We start from the raw sequence: 26,004 nt of genomic DNA, 5'->3' as shown, positions 1-26,004 counted from the left end.
CTCTTGTCTCACTCTCTCTCTCTGCCTGTTCTGTGTAGTTCTGACTACATTCCAGTGCTTGCTATTCTGTATTTCTGTTGTGTAGGATAGTTGTAGCCTGGGTCCCCTTGCTGAGCCTTCAGGTCCCCTCTACACTGTTGCTGACACAAATGTTCAAAAGATTACTACACTTGATTAATTGCTTTGTCTATTTCTCTGAGCCTCTCACCCTTTCTAGTAATTGCATTCTCACCTCTATCATAAGTAAGATTCAACTTTGGAAGTAATTTCTGGATCTCCTCAAGTTCTCTCTTAAAATCCTCAAGTTTGTGTTTGGTCCTGTAGTCTTTATTATTAATACACTCTAGCTTTTCCCTTATTTTACTAATGTACTACTCAATTAACTGTATGTCCATATTTCTAATTGTGTTAAATAACCAGGTTGTTATGTCTCCTGGATCAAAAGGTAAGCTAATAGCTTTTATTAGACACTCCTTATTATTAGAGGAACTCTTACTCTACAGTATGCTAGATGAAACTTTTTTGTAAGATTCTGCTCTTTTATAGTATTGTTTCTCTTAATAGTCTAGGACAACTAATGACCCTCTTAGAGTTTACAAAATTTAAATTCTATCTACTACATATTTTAAGTAATAACAGTATAACATTCTTGTTATAAACTCTCCCTAATCTGTATTCAACATAAAACATGTATAGTCTTAGTATAAGACACTAAAAAAGGTTCTTAAATAATCATTTTACTTTTGCTCAAGGTACATTTGGCTTGAAGGAGTAAAGGCCAGGATACAACATACACTGTTAGTAAGTATTATGCTTCTTAAGAATGAATGGTTTTTACTGTCCAGAAATTCTGTAACAGATACTACTCTAACTAGTACTGTTAATTGAAGATATAATTGTAAAGTACTTAAAAGAACTATTATACATGTTACTCAGTATTTGGTAAGCACCTGGAGAAAAGCATAGTTGACAACAGACATATTAGGTAGAGGATGTAGAAATGTTAGAATGAATACTTGTTTTTAATGTTATAGAATACTTTTTACTAAGTTGTAGAAGCAAATGTGTATGTATTAACCTATATAACACTACAGTTCTATAATCTGGCAACTAGATTTGCACTTTCTGTGTTAAATGATAAATGTAACCTACAGATAAGTAGGAAGTTTACAAATATCGATTAATTCTGTTTTGTATTATTCTGATCCTTTCACCATTTTCAGAAACTTTTTCCTTCCAGTCAGGATTGTTGTGATTTAAACTCAAATAATAGCCTTGGATTTGCTCAAGCTCCTTCTTGTAGCCTTTGAGTTTAAGTTTCTTTTGGTTGTCATTGTCATTAAGCTTAGGTAGTATTCTGTCTATGTCCTTGAGGCACTGACTAATTGTGATCTTGTCAAAATGTATACATTGATCAAATATGCCAGTTATCATGTCACCTGGCTCAAAATCCATGCCAATTACTTCAATTTGATTCCCCTCACAATCAGAAGAACGATTGCTTTGCAGTGTCTCAGGCGTTGCTGTGTGAGATCCTACTCTTTCGTGACAAGGTTTCTCTTGGTAGCCTGGGACGGACGACGATCCTCTTCCTAAATTATGTTTCTTGCTGTTAGGATCTCCAGCCCCGTGGGACGGGGCTTGCCCGGAATCGTGTCGCCTGCTCATAGCTTGCTTCCTACGTGGATAGACTACAGTTGATATTCCTCTAATAACAAATACATACATGAGTCTCTTATATTTATACACATTGTAATGTCAAAGCTAGCAAAGAGCAGTTTGATAGTGCTGATGTGCTGAAAAACATATTTAGTTCAAAATGACCAATCACATCATGAATTTCCTCTTCATCAGTATTTATATGACAAAAATGTGTAAATATTAAAAGAATTGTTGCATTACTGCTGAGGTAATACAATTATGTTCCTGGACCTGGACCAGAAGCAAAGGGCATGATGCAAACCACCTTGCTATGTAGTGACCGAATCAGAAATGAATATCAGTTACTGTCTATTCAGCTTGTGGATGGGTACTATTCTAGGATCAGGATGAAGGTAGCAAAAGGTACATCATACAAGGCGACTATCACATCATGGCTTATTCTGGCAGTCGACGTCATAGCATATATTTTCAATGTGGCAAGTTTTGTTCTCACGTTATGTACCCGGTGTGGCGGGTAGTTCAATCAATCAAGACATGGGGGCTTCGGGAAGGAAAACATGGAGATACCAGTGCACTATATGTTTCTTCACAATATGCACGTCCAGCCGGGGTGGGGACGTCCACTGGCCATCATCAAGCCGAATTACGCTACTTTTGGTGAACACCTGTCAATCATCGGCACACGTGTTACTTTTTCCCTTCCGTGATGATACGAAATTTCTTGTTGAACTACGTAGCAAAACAAGGTTCTATACTTTCATAGGGCACATACAGTTTACGGGGAAATTCAGACTTGCGCCTCGCTTGAAAAGCTATCGAAGAGGCTATCAATGTATCAGTTGATGACTGGAAGGAGCAGGTAAAGAAGGTTGTGGCGGCATGCGAAACGATGAAAGCGGTAACCTAATGAGGAAAGATCGAAGCAGCAACGTTGTGAGGTGAGGACCTTCTAGTCCACTCTCGTCCTCCACTTCATCTTGCGACCCGCCTCTATCTCACTGTCGTCATCGTCGGCGTACGCGCTACGAGCGTCGTCGGTCAGGCGTCGCAGACAGTATCGAGATGGCCATCCTCGGCTTCTTCAAGAAGGACAAGGCAAAGACCTCAAGTTCGCAAGCGAGCACGACCAGCTCCATTGCGGCTGCTGTCGATGACAATGCATCCTCTGAAGATTACGTCCTCTCCCCGCCGTCTGTCCTCCTGCCCTCCGTCGGCAATGGTGACGACGGCTATACCTCCTCGTCGGCGAGCTTCATCTCCGCCGCGTCGTCCAAGAAGCTCAGACTTCCTTTCATCAAAAAGCCGTCCGCGGCCAGCTCGAGTCCTTTGCTCCCTTCCCTTGCACCAGCACGAAGTCCACTGAATGCTTCTTCCGACAAACTTTCTTTGCGGCTCGATACCTCCTTCAATGGTTCTTCATTGCACGCGCCTGTCTTTCCGGCGCATCATGTTTCAAGCTCTACTCCGACTCTGCCTCGCGCAGAGGCAAATACCCGTCCCCAACCGATGCCGTTGCAAAAGTCTGGCTCCCCTAACGCCCCAAAGTCCAGTGGCGGTCTGTTCGGCTGGCGAGAGCGCAGAAAATCAAAACCGGCCAAGCCAGATCCAGAGACTCTGGCACTTTCTCCCCTCACGGACGAGTCGTTCAACCTCAAGTCCTTCCGCCATGTGTTACCTGAGACCCGGTCAAACTCCCCGTCAAACCGCACTCCTGCACAATCACCTTCCCCGCAATCATTTGTTCCTCCCGTACGTCCTCGCGGCGCCAGCGTGGCTTCAACGGATTCTTCACAGCGCATTTCCGTGGCGGCATTCCGGGAAGCACAAGCGCGTAGAAGCAGTACAAATTTAGTGAGCGGTTCTCCAAGCCCAACAATTCGCCCTGTTTCTTTGGCAAACTCGACCATATCGGACATACCACCTCCTCCCAAATTGCCTCTCTCTGTTCAATCATCTGGGTCTGCCTCGCCCGGACCAGGTCGCGAAAGGAAATCAAATCCTTCAAGGCAATCCAAAGTAGCCTCGTCAGATACGACCTCATCCGAGGAATCCGATTCAGATGAATATTCTCCCTCTCGCTCCCGCTCCCGCCTCAGTCGCCAGCGCACCATAACGAGGCGCAGTTACGGGGCCAGTTCTGATTTAGGTCACGGCAGTTCTCGCGTGGCCAACAATTCACATCACCAGCAAACATCGTCGGCACGGTCAGAACTAGGCCATGGATCGTCTGCACATGCCTCCCATACTTCCCCGTCACCATCTCGCGGCCCACCCCCATCGTCTTTCCAGAAGTCGGCAGAAGCATTCATGGGAACTCGTTCATTCAGTTTATATAGACGGCAAAGAGCTAGCTATTCTACGAGTGAACTTAATCCTAGTGCCGCCGCTCAGCGTGCGACTACCCTTGCAGAGGCTAAAAAGCGTGGTACGTTCCTTCATTCAGGTTCTCGTGACATACCTATTTATAGTCTTACGTTCTTCAATTGCATGCTTTCCATCGATAGAACTTGCCGCTCAACGTCGAGCTGGCGGTGATAGTGACACGTCAGAATCCAGCTCTGACAGTGACTCCTCTGACGAAGACGCGCCACTGGCGGTATTGAAGCAACCAAAACGACCTGGCAGTGCCTTCTCACACAGGAGCAGCGGCACGTCGACACCGTCTCGGAAACCACTAATTGATCTCAATGCTAAGAGCAATCCACTGTCTGGCAAGCCCATTGCAGACAGTCACGATCCTGATCAGGAGAAACCGCGAACGACTTTGATCAGTCCAACAAATATCAATAACCGTCTAACGCAATTGACGGCAGGTCTAACTGATCACCACAACAAACCTGGTTCAAAGAGCGAAGCTAATCTGTCAAGGGTCACGACTCCAAGACCATCCTACGTAGATCCTTCAAAGCCCGATTCTCCAGCCTCTACCAGCACAATTACTCCGCCAATCCGCACACAATCGCCGAAACCGTTACCAACTCATTCCAAGCGAGCCTCAGTGCCCGTTCTCCCTGTTTCTAATGATTTCTCAAAGAGCAGAGCTGAGGACTCGCGTCCTGTACCAATTAAAGACCGACCAGATCGCAACACAGGGTTCAGAGTGGTATCGCGCCCGCAAAAGTCCGCTACGACTCCTCCTTCCTTTGCTATTTCAATGGCTGGACCTTCGAACCATCTGTCAAAGGAATCTGGACCCGTTTCCCACCATCGTCACTCATCTTCGTCAACGCTCATTGCAGTCTCACGCCCCCCGACTGACATTTCTTCAATTGCCACCAGGCCGCTCCTTGCGGCTTCTCAGAATGGAAGTGCTGTCTCAGCCTCCGGTTCTTCAATTTCTGGGACATCGTCTTCGCAACGCACGGGTTCAGACGTGCAAAAGTTGTCCCAAAAGCCATTCACTTTCGCTGGGAAACGTCAAGAAAGTCCGGCCAGCTCAACCGGTGGTTCATCGAATGGAAAGGCTCCTCTGACACCGATGGATGGTAGTGATTATTTCAACCCAGAGATACGCGGAAGTGGGGATAGTCCAGCGGGGAGCTCTATCGGAGCAACGCCACCTAGTGCTATGAAAGGCGCGAGAGGTCATTTGAAACGCGCAAGCGTTAGCTTCCAGGAGCCGGTAGAATTTGACAAGGATGAGACAGTCCGGGGAAGAAAGTCGTCGATGAGTCAAACGAAATCAGAGAAACAGCATCCAGTTGAAGAGCGCGAGAATCGATTGCGCGAGAGGAGGCGCAGTGAGGCGAAAGCGGCTATTGATGTATGTTCTTATTTCTTACCTGTAAGTGAAGAGTCATCTCATTTGATTATTTCACAGTTCGGCAACGTGGTCAATGGGCGAGGCCCACTTAACCTTGATGAGGACAACGAGGACACCATGATAAGTCCGCAACTTCCACCACTCAACTTTGGAAACAATGCAGGCGTGAACCTGAACATGCAAATGGGCTGGCAGCAACAGGGCATGTCGTCACCAATGATGGGTGGTATGGGTCCGATGGGCACTATGCCAGGCATGCCTGGCATGAATATGGGCATGGGGCTGAATCCATCACAGTTTATGGTTCCTACGCCGCCGCCAGGCGCAGATACTGCTTTTCTTGCAGCTCATCAGCATGCCATGCGCATTGCAAAGCAAGCGTACCAATACGCGGTTGCGCAACAAGCAATGGCTGCTGCTGCAGACGAGTGGGAGCGCGGTTCGAGTGTTAGTGCATTCACGGCGCCAGGAGCCGGTATGGGCACGGGTATGGGCGGATACGGCATGGCGGGTATGAGCAATATGTGGGGAGGTGGAACACCAATGTTTCCCGCTGCCCCACAATCAATGTATGCGGGGAGTAACGGGATGGGTGCCATGAGTGAGGCGGGCTGGGGTACCGCGAGCGTTTATGGTGAATCATTCGGACCATCTGTGGCCGCCAATGCGCGGCGCTCACAGGTTTTCAATAACCGAAATTCGAGTAGTGGTGGTCCAGCAAGTATGGTTGGTTTTCCAACTTACCAACGAGCCGAGTCGACCAGTAATATGCCACAGAGCAAGGCCCAGCCATCACGAGGGGTGGCGCGGCCTCGAACGAAGACAGCACCATCCAATATGCCCACCCCAGCACAATATCGCCAAAGTAGGGGTCCGCCTTCAAGTTGGAGAGCAGGGACATAACATGAATCCATCCCCACGACATTTTCATTCCTTTTGAAGTACATACCTGGCAACTTGCTTTGCATTCAGTATAATTTCATGGACTCACAACGTACACTGACTATTTATCCGCTGCATTGACATCTATCCCTATCCCTCAGCTATCGTTCTTTTTATATCTGTCTTGGTCTCGCTGTTTCCTGGTTCCTGTTGTGTAAATTCTGACATTCAAGCACTTTTCCTTTCAACTCTCGTATACCTAATTGACCGGAAACTTTTTTTTTTGCATTCTCAATCATCCTCGGGCAAACTTTCGTTATTGTAACTGTCCATCAAGCTAGCGACCCCTCTCTTCATTTCTTTCGACGGTCTTGTGGCATAAGTACAGAGTAGATGTATTCCACTTCTATCGTACTGTACCTCACAATCATTCACTTCATTTGTCACAATTGCATGCAAATGATACATGACATGATGACATGACAATGACATTGCCATATGGTCACTGTGTGTGAGTAAGCTGTGCTGACGTCCAGACCGAATCGGACCTATGTTCCGTTCTTTGATTGCACGTTGATCCCAACCCTCTGGTACAAACAAAAGGCCGAGCCAGCGACCCTCAAGGATGGCTTGGGCTCCCTTTGTAATCCTGCTAGGTTTATCTCACGCGGTCATTTGCCATGTCCAAGACGCACCTCGTACACAGGGCACCTGCGTCTGAGACTGTCGTTAAGCCCTGGTCGTATTCCGATGAACAGAATGCCCAGATAGAGAATTTACGATTGGTAAGTGTGCTGTTGCATTTGGTTTGCTGAGTAACTGTGTGGCTGAGCTTATCTTTGTCAGTTTGCTAGGGAACAGATGCTTCCCGAAAGCGATGAATACCATAGTTGGGAGAAGCGATGGTTGGAGAAGCCGGATACCGTGCCTCGATATATGCGAGCGGCGAAATGGAAGTTTGAAGACGCAAAGAAACGTCTGAAAACGACACTTGAGTGGCGTCGTGAGTACAAACCAGACTTAATACCACCCGACGAAGTACGTCCATTTCTCCTCTCATATCGTATTTATTTATTTCTGGTCTGGTATCTTACGAAGCCGTTGAAAGGTGAAAATAGAAAGCGAGACGGGCAAGATGTAGGTTAATCCCAAATAAGGTTGCGATATGCGTTTCGCGTTGCTAACTCTTTTTATTTTAGCATCTTGAATGGATTCGATAAAGATGGTAGGCCAGTCGTCTACATGCGTCCTGGCAGGGAGAATACACCGACAAGTCCTCGTCAACTACGACATCTGGTCTGGTGCCTGTAAGCACACCTCTAATGCATTTCAACGTGCCGAATTCTAAACGTTCTTCGGCAGAGAACGAGCAAAAGACATGCAACCACCAGGCGTCGAATCAATCGCAATCGTAGTAGACTACAAGTCAACAACACTACGTACCAACCCGTCCATAGGCACGGCCCGAAAGGTGCTAAACATTCTACAAGCCCATTACCCTGAGACGCTCGGCAGAGGCCTCGTTGTGAACATGCCCAGCATCCTCGCCTTCTTCTACAAAGGCATCGCGCCATTTATGGATCCGGTAACGAGGGATAAGGTGAGTGCCCGATATACCCGACTCTTCACTATTCGCACCATAAGTGAAAGAACAGAAAGAGCGATAAATTTAACTTCACGAGCTGCTGTATCATGAGACTGACCTATTTTTCTGTATGATAGATCCGCTTTAATCCCGATCTGCTGGAGCTCATACCTGCCGAGCAGCTGGATGCAGATTTCGGAGGCGAGTTTGAATATGAATTTGAGCCTGAGAGTTATTGGTCGCAGATCGTCGAGTATGTTATTCTTGTCCTGCCTCAGTTCTGTCTCTGATGTTCATTTCATTCCGTTTAGGTACTGCGGGATAGCACCTGACGGCACTCGGTCGCAAAAGCCTAATTCAACTGGGTCTAATGCAGTTTCAGAAGCTTCAGGTAGCCCAGAACTGACTAGTCAAAGAACGAAGGACCAGGAAAACAAGTCGTATGCCATCATTCATTCATTCATTTCGCTTGAGTTTATATGACTTACCAAATCTGATACTATGCAGGTCCTCCGAGGCTTCGTCGGAAACAGCTATTCCAGCACCAGATCAGCTTTCCTCTGAATTAGAAGCTGTTGATATTAACAAGCATAGGGATGAACCACGCGTTTCGGTACAGGATGTTGGAGTCGAGGTGTCCGCTTAGAAATCAATATGTTTGGCCTCTTTCCGGGCGTCATAATAGATTCGTTTAAATAGTGATTTTCTACTTTGAAATAAATGGAGCCAAAAACCCTTTCGTGAACCCAATGCGGGTGAATACTCGGATATCTAAACGTTTGATTGACATTGTGTATATTATACTAATGTTTTTAGAAAGTGAGAACCCAAGGCTTTACTTATTTGCAGTGTGGTCAACGGAATTTGAGGATAACAAGTGGAGAGACTGGTAGTCACTTGTAGCTGGCTTATTATGGTAATTACTACTATAATGATAACAAGTCGACAATACATAGGATCGATAGTTGATCAACGTTATCTTGTGATCGTTCGGAAATCCAATTCCGATTCCTTCCTAGATATCAATAAGCCATTCAAGTTATTACGCATCCATCGCTTCTAAATCTTACAGATTTCAGTCAACATGTCTGTAGTCGTGTTGGGAGCAGGTAAACTATAATCCACTGGAAATGCCTAATCAAGTCATGGTAATGAATTCATCTTTGTCTGTAGGAGTTATCGGACTATCGACTGCTATTAGGATATTGGAGAAAGGGGACCCTGTCACCATTGTCGCAGAAGTCTTTCCTGATGACGCGAAGAGTATTCGATACACAAGTTGGTGGGCCGTAAGTACGTAGATAGTCGTCAAGTTGGAACACATAATGACTGCTTCACAGGGAGCGCATCATGTCAGTCTTGCAGGTGACGATGGTAGACAGCAAAGTGAGTCATCAGGGGGAAAAATGGAGGCCCGACTAGACAAATAACGATCTATTTTAGAGATGGATCGCGAAACCTTCAATGTTATGTGGGAAATGTCCGAATCTGGGAAGGACTCTGAGCAATGCTTCATGCGTATCCCTCAAGTTGAATACTATTGCGAAGAAAAACCAGGAATAAATAATCTAGAAGTCATGCCTGAAGTATGCTATTAACCTAATCCATTCTCATTAATTAATCTGACCCTTATGCTGCAGTTCAGGCATCTTCCCAAGGACGAGCTCATTCCGGGTTCAGTTTGCGGTGTTTCCTTCAAGACACTAACAATTGACATGCCGGTCTACCTTCTTTATCTTCTCGAACGCTTCCGTACCCTTGGTGGGCGTACCGAACGTGCATCAATACAGCATATTTCACAGCTCGCAGAAGGCGCATATACAGAGGGTAATCTGCCCATTGCCATCGTTGTATGCGCAGGGATTGGTGCACGAACACTTGGCGGTGTCGAAGATAAAGATGTATACCCTATCCGTGGCCAGACGGTACTCCTACGAGCGCCATGGGTTCACTTTGGTCGCACAGTGAGCAGCACCGAGACTGGGTTGTGGACATATATAATTCCGAGACGCAGCGGAGATGTCATCGTCGGCGGAATAAAAGATCCTAATGATTGGTGTGTCTAAACAGAGGATAGACTATGCAGTTCGCGACTAAAGCTTTGTCTTTGTCTAAGGGAGCCGAAACCTCGTGCAGTTACAACCAAAGATATTCTTGAACGAGGACTTGTTCTTTGCCCGGAGCTCTCTCCCTCTTATGCCGAGGATAAGTCTCGTGTACCGACAATCGAAGATGTGAAACCGATCATTATTGAGGAAGGCTGTGGCTTGCGGCCTGGACGCAATGGAGGAATTCGCCTCGAAAAGGGTATACTCGAGACAGTCGCTGGATTAAAAGTTCCAATAGTCTACAATTATGGGTATGTCTGAGAAACTCGCTCCGAATGCTTGTAACTCGTTCATTTATTTGTTCTAGCCATGGCGGATACGGCGTTCAGTCATCATGGGGATCCGCAAGCATTGCTGCGAATCTACTGGAAGAATTGCTACAGTGATCCATTGAAGTTTTTTGTGGAAACGGAAAGGTTATGCATGCTGACACTCTGATACTGCTGTCGCCTTTCGTAATTTACAGTTTTTATGAGATGATATCTGCACGTGTTCGATACGTCCGTTTGTTGAGAATAACAGGAATTTGCGAATTTGTATAGTAAGGACATTCCGCAATACGTGCAACAACTAAAACAATAAGTAAATATTGCCATTATGGGAATGACATTTTATTTGCCTATATCCGCGCCATGTAAGAGCTATTGGCATAAAGGTTATTTTTCTCGCCCCCAAAGGCTACACTCAACTATCAGTAAAATTGGTTTAGTGGGTGAAATATTCTAAGTACCTGCTAACAGACGGTTTCGGAGATACTGGCAAGTCGAGTTTTTTCCGGCTCGAAGGCGGCACATAACTGCCCGACCAAACATGTTTTAGATCATCAAAGCAGCCCTCCAGGACCAGGTAGTAGTATTGGAGCCGGAACGTGCAGCAAAAATTTCAGACTTGCTGTCCCGGATGTGATGATACACTCTTTCGTGATCGCCTGCATCAAATGGGCCGTCAAGCTCGTGAAGATACTCACGAAGCCGACCATTCCAATGGTGCCATAGCCTCAATACATCCCAACGTGAGTCCAGAACAGTGCAAAATGCATTGGCACATTCACGTACATCCCCAACAATGGTGTAATCCGATAAGTCGAACGATTTAAGATTGGGGCATATAATCTGGTCGCTTGTATAGCCAGCGTTGCTATCTGCAAGAGTATCTCTTTGCGCAGAAAGGAGCGCAAAAAGCCGTGCGGAGATAGTGCAACGATTCAAGTACAGCGCCTGAAGCAGGGGAAGAAGAGGTAGAATGTGCATAAGCGTGACTTCGCTCGCGCAGTTGCCGCTAATATTCAGATGAGTTAATGGTGGTGAGGAACGTTGGACAAAAGCCAAGAGATCTTCGCCTCCATGTACGAAACGTCCGTCCCTGTACAGCAAGCGTTCCAGAGCAGGGAGCTCCAATTCGCTGATTACAGGCGGTGAACTGATTACAGGCGCAAAAGAATCCTCCACGCGCAGCACAAGGTCCCGGAGGTTATGCGAGATGATAGAGTTTTTCACGCCTTTAGATAAATTATACCAGTGTCCGAAGACAGCCCGAAATTCCTTCAAATTCGGAGCCGCACTGAGAACGTTGAGACATTGTGTTGAGGTAGGTCGCTTTACAAAGAGCTGGACCGAATGTGCTGAATGCAGTGATACATGTCCGAGTTCGACAAGAAGTGAGCCCTGGATCCGTAGATAGACGAGTTTCGACGACCGTGCGAGGTTGATACTTCCACGTTCATCAAATCGATTACTAATGAAGCAAATTTTGATGCGCAATGAGGTTAACATCGGCATATCAGTTAACCTTATAACGGGGAAGTCGGGGGATGGACGGAATTGCCAATCAAAATTGACTTGACCCCAATGCCAGTGGTGGGAGAGCAACATTAAGATGATACATTCGGCTATCCGATGTTCCTCTGGAGAGTGTTCTCCACGAGGCGACTTTTGAAGGTGAAATTGAGTGGTGCCACATTTGCTCTGCGAAGCCATGTATCGAAAACCTCAATCAGCCATTTATGAGGACCAGGAAGGTAGCAGTACAAGTAGGTCCAAAGGGCTCCGAATGAGAGAGACACGTCGCGCCATCGTCGACAAACGCTCGAGATTGTAATCGGTACCCTGACGCTTTCCTGTCCACGGTGCTTGCTGCGTACACAGTTGTGAAAAATGTCTACGAGAGATTCCGCGGGCAGTGAGTTGATGCTCAAGGGATATGACGACATCTGCGAAAGAGCGAAGGCTGTAGGAACTGGGTTCAATAGCACAAGATGCGAAGTGAGAGTATATATATGTTCTGAATCATATTCTGCTGTACGAGTACAGCCTATACAGGACACAGTAGAAAGCGTAATTGTGCTGCGTCTGGGAGAACAAACAGAGCCTGTATTCTGTATCAGCATAATAGTAAGCCAGAAACAGCAACATGCCCTCACGTACGGTAAACATGTGTCAATAGGACGTGCGATCTTACTGCACACATGTAACCTGCAATGTGATAGACATTGACAGCTACTTCTTCCATATGCTCCTTGACGCGGTTCTAATCTGCCTCCCTGGGCCTGTCTTCCTCGTGTTCTGTCTTCTTATTTAAGTTATCACTTGACCTTCTCGCCTAGCAGAGATTATTGAGTACTCACTTTGGAGGTGCACTGATAACAAACCCGAGCTTCCTTTAAAGTTCGACTTGAACAGTACGGACAGCGAGAACCTAGGCTTTTTTCTGGGACGTTGTTGAGAATCTTAGCCTGTATCCATGTAACATTGCTTGTGATTCAGTTTTTTTCTTCTTCCAGAATTTAAGAAGGCATGTATTTAATTCGAAGTTACTTCGCCAATGCAAATGTGCGAGTCGCTGGAATGTTGAATTTATGAAGTATTTTCGGAGAGGATGAGGAATTTCGTGCGCAGTGATGACCGTGGGTGTCGAAAAAAGAAACAGCCAATAGAAATTGGGCGGCCCATACGCTGCGTCAGTCGGGGGCTCTTCCGACGTCCACTTACTTCCCTCTTCGACCGCCATTCCCTTGTCCTGCTCGCAATAACGACTTTTATATTGAACATGCAAGGAAGCTCCAGATATCTCCATGTGGCTTCTCGAGCTGGTTCCCAGCGGTCTTTACACGTCACGCGACAGTGCTCCAGCGCTTTCGCGCATGCACAAAAACGGCCTACCGAGACGGCTATAGCTAATAATGTTAAGGATCACTCTCGGCCCTCTGGTCCTTCAAGAATCGTGCCAACGCCTTCCGCTCGTATTGTGGATCCGTTCAAGTACCTTGGTCATGAGCTAACGACTCTACGGAAGACACTGCTCCATTTGCTTGGGTCTTCTCACCCCTCCTTAACTAAAATTGCAGAGTACTATTTTCTGCAACCCTCAAAGCAGATTAGACCTTTGCTGGTTCTCCTCTTTTCACACGCGACGAATGGCCTCGGTAGTGACTGGGATAAAAAGCGATGGGCTGCAGAGCAAGAAGGCGCTCGTGGACGCGCTGAGGAACTTGACAGTCCATTATCACGTTCAGACGTATTAAATGATTGGAATCCAAACATGCCGGACCACACTCGTAGTTTTGAAAGTGTTTTCGAGCTTCCACCTCCCCGCTCAAGATCGTCCCCACCAGTTTACGTTCCGACAGACGAATCACATATGACACCTGCGCTCGCGACACCATTACAACTTCTTCCGACACAACGACGTCTTGCTCAAATCGTCGAAATGATTCATGTTGCGTCACTGCTACATGACGATGTGATAGATGGAGCGGCACTTCGACGCGGAGCTGCATCTGCACCAGCTGCATTTGGCAACAAACTTGCCGTCCTTGCGGGTGACTTTCTATTAGGTCGGGCTAGTGCAGCACTCAGTCGATTAGGTTCGTCTGAATGCGTTGAGCTTATTGCCGGTGTCATTGCAAACCTAGTCGAGGGCGAAATCCTGCAAATGCAAGCTGCACTGAATGGAGGCGAGGAGGGTGTACTCAGTCGATCGGGATTGAGTGAACTCGGACTAGGTGGTGATGTTAAAGGCAAAGGGAAGGGGACGGAGATGCCACTAGAGGTACCTATGGGCCGAGAGATGTGGAACGTCTATTTGAAGAAGTCGTATCTTAAAACGGCAAGTCTTATCGCGAAGAGTGCTCGTGCAGCGGTGGTACTAGGCGGTGCGCGAGAAGGCGAGATCTGGAAAGAAGTTGCATATGCGTACGGCCGGAATATCGGGATCGCCTTTCAGGTATTTCCTTAAATTAAACCAACTCTGGGACATGAGCTGATACTAACTCTATTCTATTTTTCAACAGCTCGTTGATGACGTCCTTGACTACGAAGCTGCGGATAGTCAATTAGGGAAGCCTGGCGGTGCCGACTTGCAGTTGGGTCTAGTAACTGGGCCTGCATTGTTTGCCTGGGAGGAGCATCCGGCGATGGGTCCATTAATAAATCGCAAATTCGAGCAAGCAGGCGATGTAGAGCATGTAAGATCTCGCGTCTCCAATTCTCCAATCAGCCTCAATGTCAGATCTAATTTTGCGCTTTCATCGCTTTACAGGCCAGAGACCTTGTGCGCCGTTCGTCAGGTGTCGAACGAACACGCGCGCTTGCGCAATTACACGCAGACAAGGCACGCGAAGTGCTTCATCTTCTTCCCGAAAGCGACGCTCGAAACGCACTGGATGCACTTGCCGAACGCGTTGTCAACCGGACTTCTTGACGTCTCACTCCTCATTTCCTACAATTTATTAATTTGATAAACGCATCTTTCTTGCTTCTTTTCTTTTCTTTTCTTGCTTTGCATTAGATCAGTCTCCACTCTTCTCTTTTGCGCACTCAAGTTGACACTTTCATAACAATGACAATGATTTGACACCTGTCATTTTGCCATTTTGTTTTTACTTGCAACATACATGACTGTCTTTCTCTCCTTTCCTGCTGTTTCTTATTTCATTTGCGTTGATTTGAATTGACAATTCATGATCTAGTTAATACTTGAACACAATTAGTATTAGAAGCGCTCCGTTCCTCTTCTCTGCGAAAAGATAGGCAATCTAAAGGGATACCGAAAGCACAGGTAGGTGCGTATATAGTTAATCGATAGACGACAATCGGCACAGACATAGCACGGAGCACATAGGCGTCAAACTCGGAATTCTCAAGTCAAACGGATGCGAATGAGCAAGGATGAAAATCTTCGTTGAACAGCATCTGGCATCAACGGCGTCCACTCTTACTGGGAGGAGGTGGAGCTGCATCGAGTTTATCTTGTACCTGTTGAAGTGGTTTGGCAAGGTGTGCAGCAAGGTTCTGGCCCTACACAATCAGAGTAAGACCAATGGGAAGAAGAAACGAAACAGATATGGTATACCTTGAGTTGCAGATCGCCCCATTCGATATCGTCTGTAGCATTGAGTGCTATGAGGAGAGCAGGATCTTTTGGTGGTTGGCCCTCTTGCTTGGGTACTGAAACGACTGGTAGCACGATGATGCGTCCCAACTATATGCACAACGGGGCAATACGTCAGGCACCATAACTCATCAAACAGAAAAATCGCTGTACTTCGCTATCAACCATCCCTTCACCATCCTCTCTTGTCTCTGCCCATACTTCACTCGCAAGCCCAACAAGTACACGAATATCATCCTTCGGACGTGTCGCAGCAGATGCAAATGAAACAAGGGCGCCAGAAGCAGTGAATAGCACTGCTGTATGCAGCGCTGGCGGGCTCAGGACCTGCCCGAGCAGTTTGTTTAGCGAAGAAAGGACGAGCATGTGTTCATGGACGAAACACGACAGATCCAGCCGGGATACTTTCTTGCTGATGTCAGAATTGCTTGTTATGGACCTCCGAAGAAGCAGCGCTGTTTTCGCCGCCCAATGGCTCTGTACTCGACGACGACGGCGACAACGGCGCGAAGAGGAGCATTGACGAGGACGCGCCGCTCTTCCGAGTACATGACGACGGTAAGATTGATTCACGTGTCGACGCTGCGCAAGATTACCCCGTGAGGCGATAGGCGATATACCTGCTTGAACATCTGCGTTGTGCGACGCGATCGCATTCTCGTCACCGTCTGCGAGCACAGGTCCCACATGTTAATCCGGCACACCGTCATTCAATCCATCTTCATCAACATGCTTTCCCCGTTCTGTGATGGGTCGGGAGCTTTTGACTTATAGGCATCAGCATCTGCAATCTTCGTTCCTTTCTTCATCTCCTGTCCATATCACGAAGTTTGTTCTGCGCGTCTAGCCGATCATGATACAGCACCCATGCTTTGATTTTTCATGCAGGATTGCGTCTGAAACAGCGCTTCTTGCATATCTCGTGGTTGCCAAGCTGTCGGAGACACGCACGGAGGCACGGAAAGGCACGGAGTCCTTGGGTAGGCTACTTCCCGTTCGAGAACATCTCCGAGAGCGTTCAATTTCGGTTGTCTCCCGCTCAAAGAAATATTGCGTTGTCGGAAGTAAAACAGTGCACTTTGCAGAGAACAGCATGCAATTCCGGTCGTGTGGCGATTTTCGGTGCTGTCCGTGTATGTGCGGTCCCTTCGTCCCTTGGACGGCAACGGAATATGCGGCTTCCTCAATGGAACTTCGGAGGACGTTGTCCTACACGGGAATGTTTCCTTGGCCGAGTCACCGACGCCTGTCGCGACACAAAGTAGTATGTTCTATTTCCCGATGCTCTTCCGTAATAATTTCGGACACTCGTCTGACGAGCATCTGTTCAACTATCAGACATGTTGATGAAAATGAAGTGCATTGGTCTCAGGGTTCCATTTCTCCCATCAAACATACAGACAGAGATTCACTCTGGGGCGATAAACGTTCGTTCGCGACCCGAAGAGTTACATTGCTCGTCGTCTGAGAGACGTACGAAATGCTGCAGTCTCGTCTCGTAACACTCCGCTCGGTTAGACGGCTCCGAACGTCACTATTTCCGAAAGGAGCAAGTGGATGATGGAGTCCGAAATCAGAGTATCAGTGCAGAGCGGAGAGGCTTAACCTGATCGCGGGTTGCACCTAGCAACAATGGCCTCTACAGTCATCAGGCTGTGCCTGCGTGCCGTTATTTATTTAGCTGGATGCTCGAGGATGGGAACACACTGTCCTGACGACTGTCAAGCGCATATAGCTGTCTTGTGGTCCCCTCTCCGCTCTTCCCACTGTCCAAAGCACCTCCTTCCCTTCTCAGACACTGGAGAGCCTATAGCCGACCTATTTTTGATCCTGTGATGCGCGCTGAACGCCAACGTTTACACATAGACCCTTATTACTGTCCACCGCTGACTGATGGCTATGATCCCAACTCTCCTCAGTCTTCGCCCTCGCCATCTTTCTTTTTCTCCCCACCGACCGACATGTTGTCCACCGTGTCGCGCTCCTCGGCGAGCACTGCGCCCGAATGGAGGTTGTGCTTCGTCCTGTGCCTATACGACTTTGCTCCGACAGACCCGGACCATTTGCCTTTCCGGAAGAATGAGATCCTCGAGATCGTTGAGAAGGAAGAGTCGGGCTGGTGGGCTGCGCTGCGTGACAACCGAATAGGATGGGTGCCAAGTGCGTTCGTCGCGGAACTTTCGAACGACGCTGCAGATTGGTTGTTGAATGTGAGGGAAGAGCTTCGCGTTTGCGAGTATGAGGCCGAGAAACTCTTCGCAGCGGAACCTGTTCACGGCGTCTCCCGCTTCGTGGACTCTACGATGTCTCCTGTTTCTGCTCGTGGGCATGGGTATAACGCTCTTGACGATGACAACTGGGTTCCCATACTTGAGCCCGGAAGGAAGGTATATGAATGCCCTTGTATTTTCGGCGAATGCGCAGGCTAACGCGTTACTCCTCCTCTGCGAAAGGCGCCTTTCTTGCAATCCGTGTCCCCATCGGTACATGTCGTGACGGATTTCCCTGACGATGTTGGACCCCTGTCAAGCATCAGCCCTCATTCACATGTGCAAATCGATGCATACTCAATAGAAGCCGAGCTTGGTTCTACGCCGAATAAAGGCTCGTTGGCATCGTCGGTGGTATATCCACGGTCGCCAAACACGCCGATGCCACAGTTGGTTCGACCTGATCTGACCGCATTGCAGATCAACAAACCAACACCTCCAACACCTCCAGCTCCCTCATATAACTCACCTTCTTGCGCTTCCCCTCGATCACCTCTCAACCGAAGTCGCTCAGACTCGTCACCTTCTCTGCAAACTAGACACGCACGACGACGGCCCATCATGGTTAACGACTTCAAATCATTATCGCGTCTGTCTGTGTTCTTGGACTCGCCGCACCCTGACACAGTCGCGACTGCGGCCGACGAGCTCCAGAGTGCCTTCGAGGATGTCCGACCACCGTCGACGCCTCGACGTTCGGATAAAGTTAAGCAACTCACAGGAGACGATGAAGCGCAAGCATTTCATAATTCGAAGGTCGCTCAGGCGAGCTTACCGTGGTACTTGCGACCATCATATTCTCCTGACGACATCAAGCTTGAGTACGATGGGAGCGTGCGCGCGGGTACACTTCCCGCTTTAGTTGAACGTTTGACTGCTGATCCTCTGAGTAAGTACCCGTTGACCGGGTTGTGCAATTGATTCGCCTCTCGAAGTGTATTCGTATGTTAAACGGACATTTTTTTACTTTTCGCATATATTATTCGCTATCTATGTAGAAATGGCCGAGGAGAAGTTGTACAGAGACGTTTGCCTTACGACTTTCAGCACTTTTACGACCGCGACCGATCTGTTCCTCCTTCTCGTTGACCGTTATGAAATGGAATACCCCAGTTCTTTGACTCAAGCGGAAGCTGTTGAATGGCGGGAAAAGAGATTAAGGCCCGTACAGAAGCGGTGAGTTGCCCTTCTGTTTATAAGTTAAGATGAGTGAATCCTTAAGACAACCTTTCTTCAAATTTAGAGTCCTTGCTATTCTGACCATGTGGGTGGAAGACCATGGGATGCTGCAAGACGACCCGCATGTGGTTCTAAGATTGAGGGAATTCTTAAGCATGATCATCTCACCACCAACTTTGGCCCTCTCTGCAAAGCTGCTTTTACAATCCATAGACAAGCTGGTTAGCATTTCTTACTCATCCTGTTAGTCACTCAGACGTTTGACCGATATGAATTCTCTTCAGTCAAATGCAACTGCACAAACGAACCTTCCCCCACCTGCTCCTTTGACTCCTGTCAAACGACGCAAACACAACCGCATACCGAAGAACGAACTTACGCGATTCGAACCGGCGGATATCGCGGCTCAGCTCATGCTTTTTGAGCATAGGCTGTACGTGAAGATCCGGCCTCGCGAGTGTCTACTTTGGGCGAAGAATCAAATGGGCGATGGTGTTGTGAATCTAAGTGCGTTTTGTGCGACGCACGATCGAATTGCAGCATGGGTACAGAGCAGCGTACTTGGACACGAGGGTCTTGGAAAGCGGGCTGATGCGGTGGAGTATTGGATTAAAGTCGCCGAGGTTAGTTGGCAATGGCTTTTTCCTCAACTCTACTTTTTGCTAAGGAATACGAAAATCTATTTTAGAAATGCCGTGCCATAAATAACTTCTCGTCCATGAGCGCCATCATCGCAGCACTGTCAAGTGCCGTCCTCGCCCGCCTGCACCTCACATGGGCACACGTCGGTCGAACGCACCAATTCGAGACTTTACAACGCCTGAACGAGCCAACAGGGAACTTCACCACCTACCGCGCGATGCTTCAATCAATCGACGGACCATGCGTCCCCTTCATCGGGATCTTCCTCACAGACATCGTACACATCCAAGACCACATGAGAGATAACGTGCAATTCCCACTTTCGACCGCGAAGGCACATAGGATTGTACGGGCCGTGTCGCCTTCGCCTTCCGAACCTCAACCGGATCGTTCTCATTCTCATCATCATCATCACCCTTTTGCCAATGCCGCACCTCCGCTGGCAAGCCCCGTACCGTCATTCTTGACGGGCCTTCCTTCACCATGCTCCGTAATGTCCTGTCCTGCCGCTCCGGGTGCAGGAGGAACCTACACTTCCGCCCCACTCGGTCCTCCACTCATCAACTTTGTCAAACGTCAGAAATTCTACGACGCTATTCGTGCAGTCGTTCGTTTTCAAGGGAAAGCGCCTAACGTAGTGGAGGATTCGACCGTAATGGCTTTTATCAACGAGCAACTTACGATTGGTGCTGCGAAGCTAAAGGAACCTTCAGCGTTTTGGACGAGGAGTCAGGAGTTGCAAGCGAGTGAGATTTCACATGCGGATATTCGGAAGGGTCTTGAGGCTGCTGGGTTTTGATTCTGACAAGCCGATTGTTTGTTACTTCGAGTTTCTGAAATTCTCTTTTTTCGTTTTTCGTTTTTCGTTTTTCGTTTTTCGTTTTTCTTTCTTGTTACCACTTTGGGCTTGGGTATTATCATCGAGTAAATGTAAACTTATTTTGTATCTCCTCTTCGCATTTCTCTTTCTCGAATCATCTTGCGGAATCTTGTATTTGCATGTTCATACCTTGAAATTGGAACGAAATGAAATTGGAAATGAACTTGGTCCATATCTATCAAGGGAAAAAGACCCGCCCCTAAACTGTGCATAAAGACAGCAGGGACAAAGTAAGCCATCAAACAGACTGTGATTAGATTACAGATGAAAAGGTAAAGAAGGGCTAGGAGAGAACATTGTAGAAGTAAGTGTGCAGGGAAAGGAAAAATTGACGCGACCAACAAAGTATGATGGTCACTGCAATGCAAGTAGATTGCAGCGCTCGCTCCATATAAGGGGATATGATTGAAAGGAATGAAAATGATGTGAAGGAGTTGTGTGATGTCCCACACATTGTCGTCGTTCAACAGTTGCATGCATCTTGACCACCCGTTCCAGGACCCTTGGTGAGATCAACAGCTGCCCTCGGACCACCAGCACTGCCTCGCGCCGAAGCGCCGCGTGCTTGTGGCGGAGGAGCGGTCTGTGGAAGTTTCTTTGCTGTGTAATACAAAATAGCGTCAGCAACGGACCCTCTTCTTCCTTTCGCCACCTCGTTCGAGACGAGTGACGGGATCAGATAGAAAGAAAGCAAAGGTCATACCAAGTTCCGTAAAGATATCGTTGACACCCAAACCAGTCTTGGCACTCGTCTCACCCCACATTAAACCTTCCTCTTTCGCGTAGTTCTGAGCCTCTTCCTGCAGAACTTGTCGACGCTCCTCGAGATCAACCTTGTTCCCGCAGAGAGCGATGACGATTGATGGATCGGCTTGTCGTTGGAGTTCGCGGATCCAGGTCTTTGCTTTCTCAAGCGACGCAGATTGTGTGATATCGTACACGACAACGGCACAGTTTGCGTTTCGGTAGTACATAGGAGCCTTGGAACACGTAAGGTCGCTATGGGATAAATAAGCAAACCTATACCTACCAAAGACTGATCGAATGGTAAATTACGTTGTTCGCAAGTCAAGACAAATGATAAACACATACCTTGTAACGTTCCTGTCCAGCCGTATCCCTGTTTTGCAAAACAAGATGAGACGATCGCATAATGCGGTGAGCAAAATTACTAACCAGATTTCGAACTTCACTGTCGAGCCATCTTCCAAGGAGACCGTCTGTGTCAAGAATGCCGCTAAATACAAGTGAGATGTAAGAAACACATGCTACGTGATAGATGTCACATTGAAACAAACGAACCGCCAATTGTACTCTCCCGGTAGTCATCGAACTGGTCCTTGACAAACCGGAGAACTAAACTGTAGAAGTTTCAATGAAACAGGTTGAGTAGAGTTCTTGCATCAGAGTAACACGCGTACCTTGACTTCCCCACAGCAGATTCGCCTAGTGGTCGCACCTTGTCAACGACACGTACGGAGTTTGTATAGAGTGTAATACGACTCACCCAGGAGCACAAGCTTGAATTGATATTGTTTTGACATGGTGTAGATGGAGGATTGAGGGGGAAGATGGTGGGCAAGGCAAGGACTCCAGGAAAGTGGTGCCTCGAGTGCGCAGCGTGATGACGTGACCGTGAGACTAATGGCCCCTACACGCGGAACATGTGCCGTGAAAAACTTGTCTTCTGCCAGCATCTCACCAAAGACACCCTTTCCTGCTCGCCACAACCTGTCCCGACGCCGTGAGGCTCACTGAAGTAAAAGCCCTAGCGTGTCTCTGCGTTGCCCTGAGCGAGTTGAGCGCGGAAAGTCACTCAGTCTTAGGTCTTACCATCACTCTTCTCTATACCCCCCGACACGTCATCGGCATAAGCTTAAGCCTCTTTTGCAAATTATTGCTTGAGAACTAGCGCAAAATCTCGGAAAGTAGCCATGAGTCGCCACCATCCGTATGGTGGATATGAGGGAGGTCCCCGCAGGGGCAACTCCTCTGGTCCAGGTCCAGACCGCAGTACGCGATTTTCATATGATAGGGGAAGTGGTTCGCCACGCGGAAGAGGGCGCGGTCGCGGAGGTTATAATAACGCAAATCACTACGGAGGCGGTGGAGGATACGGTCAGAGTACAAGTTACGATTCCGCAACGCCAGAATCATACAATCAGTGGGACAATAACTCTCAAGATTATTATGGTCAGAGTGGAAGTTATGGCGAAGCATATGCACCATATGGTGAGGCCTCTGGAAGCTACAATGAACAAGGATATGGAAGCTACGAAGGTGCGCTAAATTAGATTGACGGTTTTGAGAGCAGAGTTTTTCTATTGAATTCCGGAGTCGGCGGTGAAAAATCGAAAAGAGGGACACATAAATATTCGCGCTAAGCATTCATCAGCTTGGTCCGTCCTTCCTGCAGAATCTGACGGCTGATTGCGAGTCGATGTTGAATGCGAAAATAGACGCTTGAGGCTGAGATTCCAGTCAGAGATTATTTAAGGAAGCCTACACGATCGCCGAGGCACAATTACTACATGGGAATTCATTTAAACGTTCGACGAAAGACACTGCTCCGCTATTCAAAGCAGCTAGTCTGAGGAAGAGAATGCCGTCCTCTTGAAGTTCTCTTGAAGTTCACCGTTTCATGGAGACAATTCAGCTCGCTTCCATTGAATTTTATTTCTTCACTACGCCGTTGGCGTCCTTACGCGAGGAACTTTAAACTGACTGAGAGTTTCACATAGATGGTTCACCAAACCGCAGAGGCCGTGGTGGTGGTCGCGGTGGTGCACCAGGAGTGCCTCGCCGCGAACGAGATGACAAAGTCCATGATTCTTTGATTGAGGAGAGGATAATGCGTGAACGGCCCTGTAGAACGCTATTCATCCGCAACATTAAGGCGAGTCTCATGCATGCCCGCTAGGTGCCAGCGTCGAATTTAAGCTCATGCTTTTGATAAAACCAGTATGAGACAAACAGTGACGATGTTCGCGCAATATTCGAAGAACACGGGGAAATAAAAACTTTCTTTGATCTTATTGCGAATCGAGGCATGGTGTTCGTTACATATGTGAGCGATGATCGCAAACTCTACATCGAAGGGATCCACCAACTTTTACATCTCACTTCTAGTATGATTTACGCGCAGCAGAGCGCGCCCGTGAACGCCTGCAAGACACGGACATCTCCGGCCGTCCAGTATGCGTGTTTTCTATTCTTTAAGGTTGCTTGTACTGATATGCATCGTAGATTGATGTACATTATTCCCTACCTCGTCCGGATGAAGTAAATAGTAAGGACCCCAAAGATCGTAATCAGGTATGTTTCGCAGAAGGATGAACTTGGTAGCTTTTAACGATCCTTCTGGTGTGTATGTATAGGGCACGCTTCTCGTGACTCTACGCAGTTCGTCTTCTCCGATCGACGACAATGAAGTTCGCCGAAGATTCCAGCAGTTTGGCGATGTGAAAAGTGTGAGAGTCGGTGACAATATGCACAGGTAATTAAGATGTCTTTATTTATATTTTGCAAAACATAAGCTGAACATATATTTCAATTAGTGAACGTTACGTAGAGTATTTTGATACTAGGGTATGAGGATCACCCCGTGCACCGTTGATACTGTAGGCTGATAGTATTATGTGCTTCCTGCAGAGCTGCGAGGATGCATATGACCGAATGCATGATCAGCCGTTCCAAGATGGCATTCTGGAAGTCCAATATTCATCCGATATTCCCGACGTGCCACTTCCGCCCGGTCCAATTCCCCAAAGGTGAATACTTTTCTTGCTTTCTATAGTGTTTGAGTTCGTTTTACGAATGTGAACCTATCAATAGGCGGCCGGACGAGAGATCAACCCGTGGAGGTCGAGATTATGATGACCATAGTACTCGGGGACATCGAGGTGGACGTGGTGCTCCTCGTGGAAGGGGTGGCTTTGCAAGAGACGATTGGGATCGGCGGGATGACTGGGACCGTGATCGTGACCGTGATCGCGGTTACCGTGATGATTACGACGGAGGAGGAGGACGGGCCCGTGGCCGCGGACGCGGTCGGGGGCGTGGAGGAGGCTTTAACGACCGTTATGATAGCAATAGAGGCAGCGACTATGGTGGTGCGCCGCCTGCTAGCGGGTACGGGCAGCCTTCGCCCTCTGGCCCTCAACCTCCTTATGGCCAGCCTTCTACGCCCTCTGCACCGGTAAGTACACTCGAGAATTACCGTCTGTTGTTCGATACTGATGAGTGGGATTGGAAAGCCCGTCGACGAGCGATTGGAACAAGCAAGGAAAGTACAGCAATTGCTCGCTGCGTTGAAGCAACCTCAAGCTGGTGGACAAGCGCCGCCCTCTGCACCGCCGCCAGTATCAGGGCCCCCGCCTCCCCAAATGCCGCCCAGCGGTTCGGGATTCTTCCCTCCACCTCCGTCTATGCCTGGTATGCCGCCTCCATCGACGTACGCTGGTGGCCCACCTCCTGTGCCGAATCCATATGGTGCACCACCTCCCCCACCCTCGAACCTCCAGCAACCTGCGAACGGCGCTCCGCCTGGTTCAATACCGCCCTCCCTATCGGGTCTGCCACCAAATGTACTTGCAATGCTGCAGCAGATGACACCAGGGCAGCCAAACGCTGCGGCGCCACCACAGATGCCTCCTGGGATGCCTCCTCCTTCCGGAGCGTATGGTGTTCCGCCCGCACCACAGGGTGCTCAACCTGGCGCAGGAGGTGCGACTGCGCAGGACTACCAGCAGTTGATGTCGTTCTTGGTACGTTCTATTTTTTTTCATCTTGATATGGTCCAGTCGACTAAGCTGAGATAAACGTTTACAGCAAGCTCAGGCAGCGAAGCGATAAGCCAGAGGAAGATTGAGTTGTAAATATTGATTTTTCGAGATTCTAATGTCTATATTCATTTGCCCCTGTAAATACTGACGATACAGTAGTATGGCTAATATGTTCATATTTGATGTTTCGTTTTGCCTTTATATACCTCGGTTTTATGATTTTTGTTCCCTGACGTGGCTGTGCGCTCGGAGGATCATTGGAACAAGAAGGGTTTAGTGTAAGGCAACATAACAACCGGAATTATCACTCGAATATGAGCTGTCTGGAGTAATTTCGAGCAATCACATCAGCTCGGAGTGTCCTTTGACAGTCATCATCACTCACCACCACTACTGCACAATGCTCTTGTAAAAATTAGTAATGAACGTGAGAGAAGACCGCAGCTATCGGCGTACTTAGAACGCCTTCCTGACATATGATGGAGTTCCGCTATTGATTATATGCACACGACGGCGGATGTTTTGCGGACGACTTCCCACCCCAATTGAGATATGGAAGGAGGGGACACAGCAGCTGGCTAAGGGGTTAGGTAGATAATAGAAGGAAGTCCGAACATACCGCGTATGTCATTGTTCGTTTCGTTGCCCCGGAGGAAGTTAACTGCCTAGCCGTCTAGCGGTAAAGCGGGCCTGTGGGTGCCAGCATTCCGCAGCCTCCCTCCCCTCAGCTCCACCTGACACTTAGTACTGCTGCTGTCTCATCTCACTGCCTCCCGTCGTCTTGTCACCGTCATTGTATTTTTCTCCTGGTATTGACACGTCGGTGGCGACGCCATTACGGGATTTTGATATTGACGGCGG

At 48.0% G+C, this 26,004-nt stretch overlaps 8 protein-coding genes across 8 annotated transcripts; 6 read left to right on the top strand and 2 right to left on the bottom strand.

The window, feature by feature from the left end:
* The first annotated feature begins 2,656 nt into the window (after positions 1-2,656).
* Positions 2,657-6,655, top strand: FOMMEDRAFT_129141 (uncharacterized protein). Its single transcript, XM_007271116.1, has 3 exons — positions 2,657-4,087; positions 4,167-5,425; positions 5,483-6,655. Exons 1-3 carry the CDS (start codon positions 2,725-2,727, stop codon positions 6,326-6,328), a joined length of 3,468 nt encoding a protein of 1,155 aa, XP_007271178.1. The 5' UTR covers positions 2,657-2,724; the 3' UTR covers positions 6,329-6,655.
* Positions 6,656-6,987: 332 nt separating this feature from the next.
* On the top strand, positions 6,988-8,375 carry FOMMEDRAFT_95964 (CRAL/TRIO domain-containing protein; the record flags this gene model as incomplete). The annotated part of the gene is made up of 7 exons (XM_007270919.1): positions 6,988-7,092; positions 7,154-7,345; positions 7,416-7,444; positions 7,507-7,614; positions 7,670-7,907; positions 8,030-8,145; positions 8,204-8,375. 7 exons carry the CDS (start codon positions 6,988-6,990, stop codon positions 8,373-8,375), a joined length of 960 nt encoding a protein of 319 aa, XP_007270981.1.
* Positions 8,376-8,976: 601 nt separating this feature from the next.
* On the top strand, positions 8,977-10,386 carry FOMMEDRAFT_161622 (D-aspartate oxidase; the record flags this gene model as incomplete). The annotated part of the gene is made up of 7 exons (XM_007271115.1): positions 8,977-9,001; positions 9,066-9,181; positions 9,233-9,278; positions 9,336-9,478; positions 9,533-9,948; positions 10,009-10,251; positions 10,308-10,386. The coding sequence occupies 7 exons, from the start codon at positions 8,977-8,979 to the stop codon at positions 10,384-10,386; spliced, it is 1,068 nt and encodes a 355-aa protein (XP_007271177.1).
* A 2,659-nt stretch (positions 10,387-13,045) lies between these two features.
* Positions 13,046-14,698, top strand: FOMMEDRAFT_136957 (terpenoid synthase; the record flags this gene model as incomplete). The annotated part of the gene is made up of 3 exons (XM_007271114.1): positions 13,046-14,221; positions 14,289-14,462; positions 14,537-14,698. The coding sequence occupies 3 exons, from the start codon at positions 13,046-13,048 to the stop codon at positions 14,696-14,698; spliced, it is 1,512 nt and encodes a 503-aa protein (XP_007271176.1).
* Positions 14,699-15,195: 497 nt separating this feature from the next.
* FOMMEDRAFT_31784 (uncharacterized protein) lies at positions 15,196-15,754 on the bottom strand (the record flags this gene model as incomplete). Its single annotated transcript, XM_007270886.1, has 3 exons — positions 15,196-15,294; positions 15,350-15,478; positions 15,542-15,754. The coding sequence occupies 3 exons, from the start codon at positions 15,752-15,754 to the stop codon at positions 15,196-15,198; spliced, it is 441 nt and encodes a 146-aa protein (XP_007270948.1).
* A 725-nt stretch (positions 15,755-16,479) lies between these two features.
* On the top strand, positions 16,480-20,458 carry FOMMEDRAFT_149121 (ras GEF). Its single transcript, XM_007271113.1, has 7 exons — positions 16,480-16,652; positions 16,727-17,775; positions 17,842-18,547; positions 18,657-18,834; positions 18,902-19,058; positions 19,122-19,460; positions 19,526-20,458. Exons 2-7 carry the CDS (start codon positions 17,224-17,226, stop codon positions 20,276-20,278), a joined length of 2,685 nt encoding a protein of 894 aa, XP_007271175.1. The 5' UTR covers positions 16,480-16,652; positions 16,727-17,223; the 3' UTR covers positions 20,279-20,458.
* Positions 20,459-20,500: 42 nt separating this feature from the next.
* Positions 20,501-21,925, bottom strand: FOMMEDRAFT_143148 (ras-domain-containing protein). The gene is made up of 8 exons (XM_007271112.1): positions 21,867-21,925; positions 21,781-21,805; positions 21,662-21,720; positions 21,536-21,596; positions 21,452-21,479; positions 21,390-21,395; positions 21,063-21,339; positions 20,501-20,959 (listed from the first exon to the last, which is right to left on the bottom strand). The coding sequence occupies exons 1-8, from the start codon at positions 21,901-21,903 to the stop codon at positions 20,823-20,825; spliced, it is 630 nt and encodes a 209-aa protein (XP_007271174.1). The 5' UTR covers positions 21,904-21,925; the 3' UTR covers positions 20,501-20,822.
* Positions 21,926-22,293: 368 nt separating this feature from the next.
* On the top strand, positions 22,294-25,213 carry FOMMEDRAFT_136953 (uncharacterized protein; the record flags this gene model as incomplete). The annotated part of the gene is made up of 11 exons (XM_007271111.1): positions 22,294-22,639; positions 23,101-23,255; positions 23,322-23,426; positions 23,489-23,554; positions 23,606-23,674; positions 23,737-23,855; positions 23,917-23,947; positions 24,011-24,129; positions 24,194-24,557; positions 24,616-25,125; positions 25,190-25,213. The coding sequence occupies 11 exons, from the start codon at positions 22,294-22,296 to the stop codon at positions 25,211-25,213; spliced, it is 1,908 nt and encodes a 635-aa protein (XP_007271173.1).
* Positions 25,214-26,004: the final 791 nt, after the last annotated feature.

This window comes from Fomitiporia mediterranea (assembly GCF_000271605.1).
Source record: "Fomitiporia mediterranea MF3/22 unplaced genomic scaffold FOMMEscaffold_15, whole genome shotgun sequence".
In the NCBI taxonomy this organism is placed as follows: Eukaryota; Fungi; Basidiomycota; class Agaricomycetes; order Hymenochaetales; family Hymenochaetaceae; genus Fomitiporia; species Fomitiporia mediterranea.
This window is presented reverse-complemented; position numbering and strand designations above follow the sequence as displayed.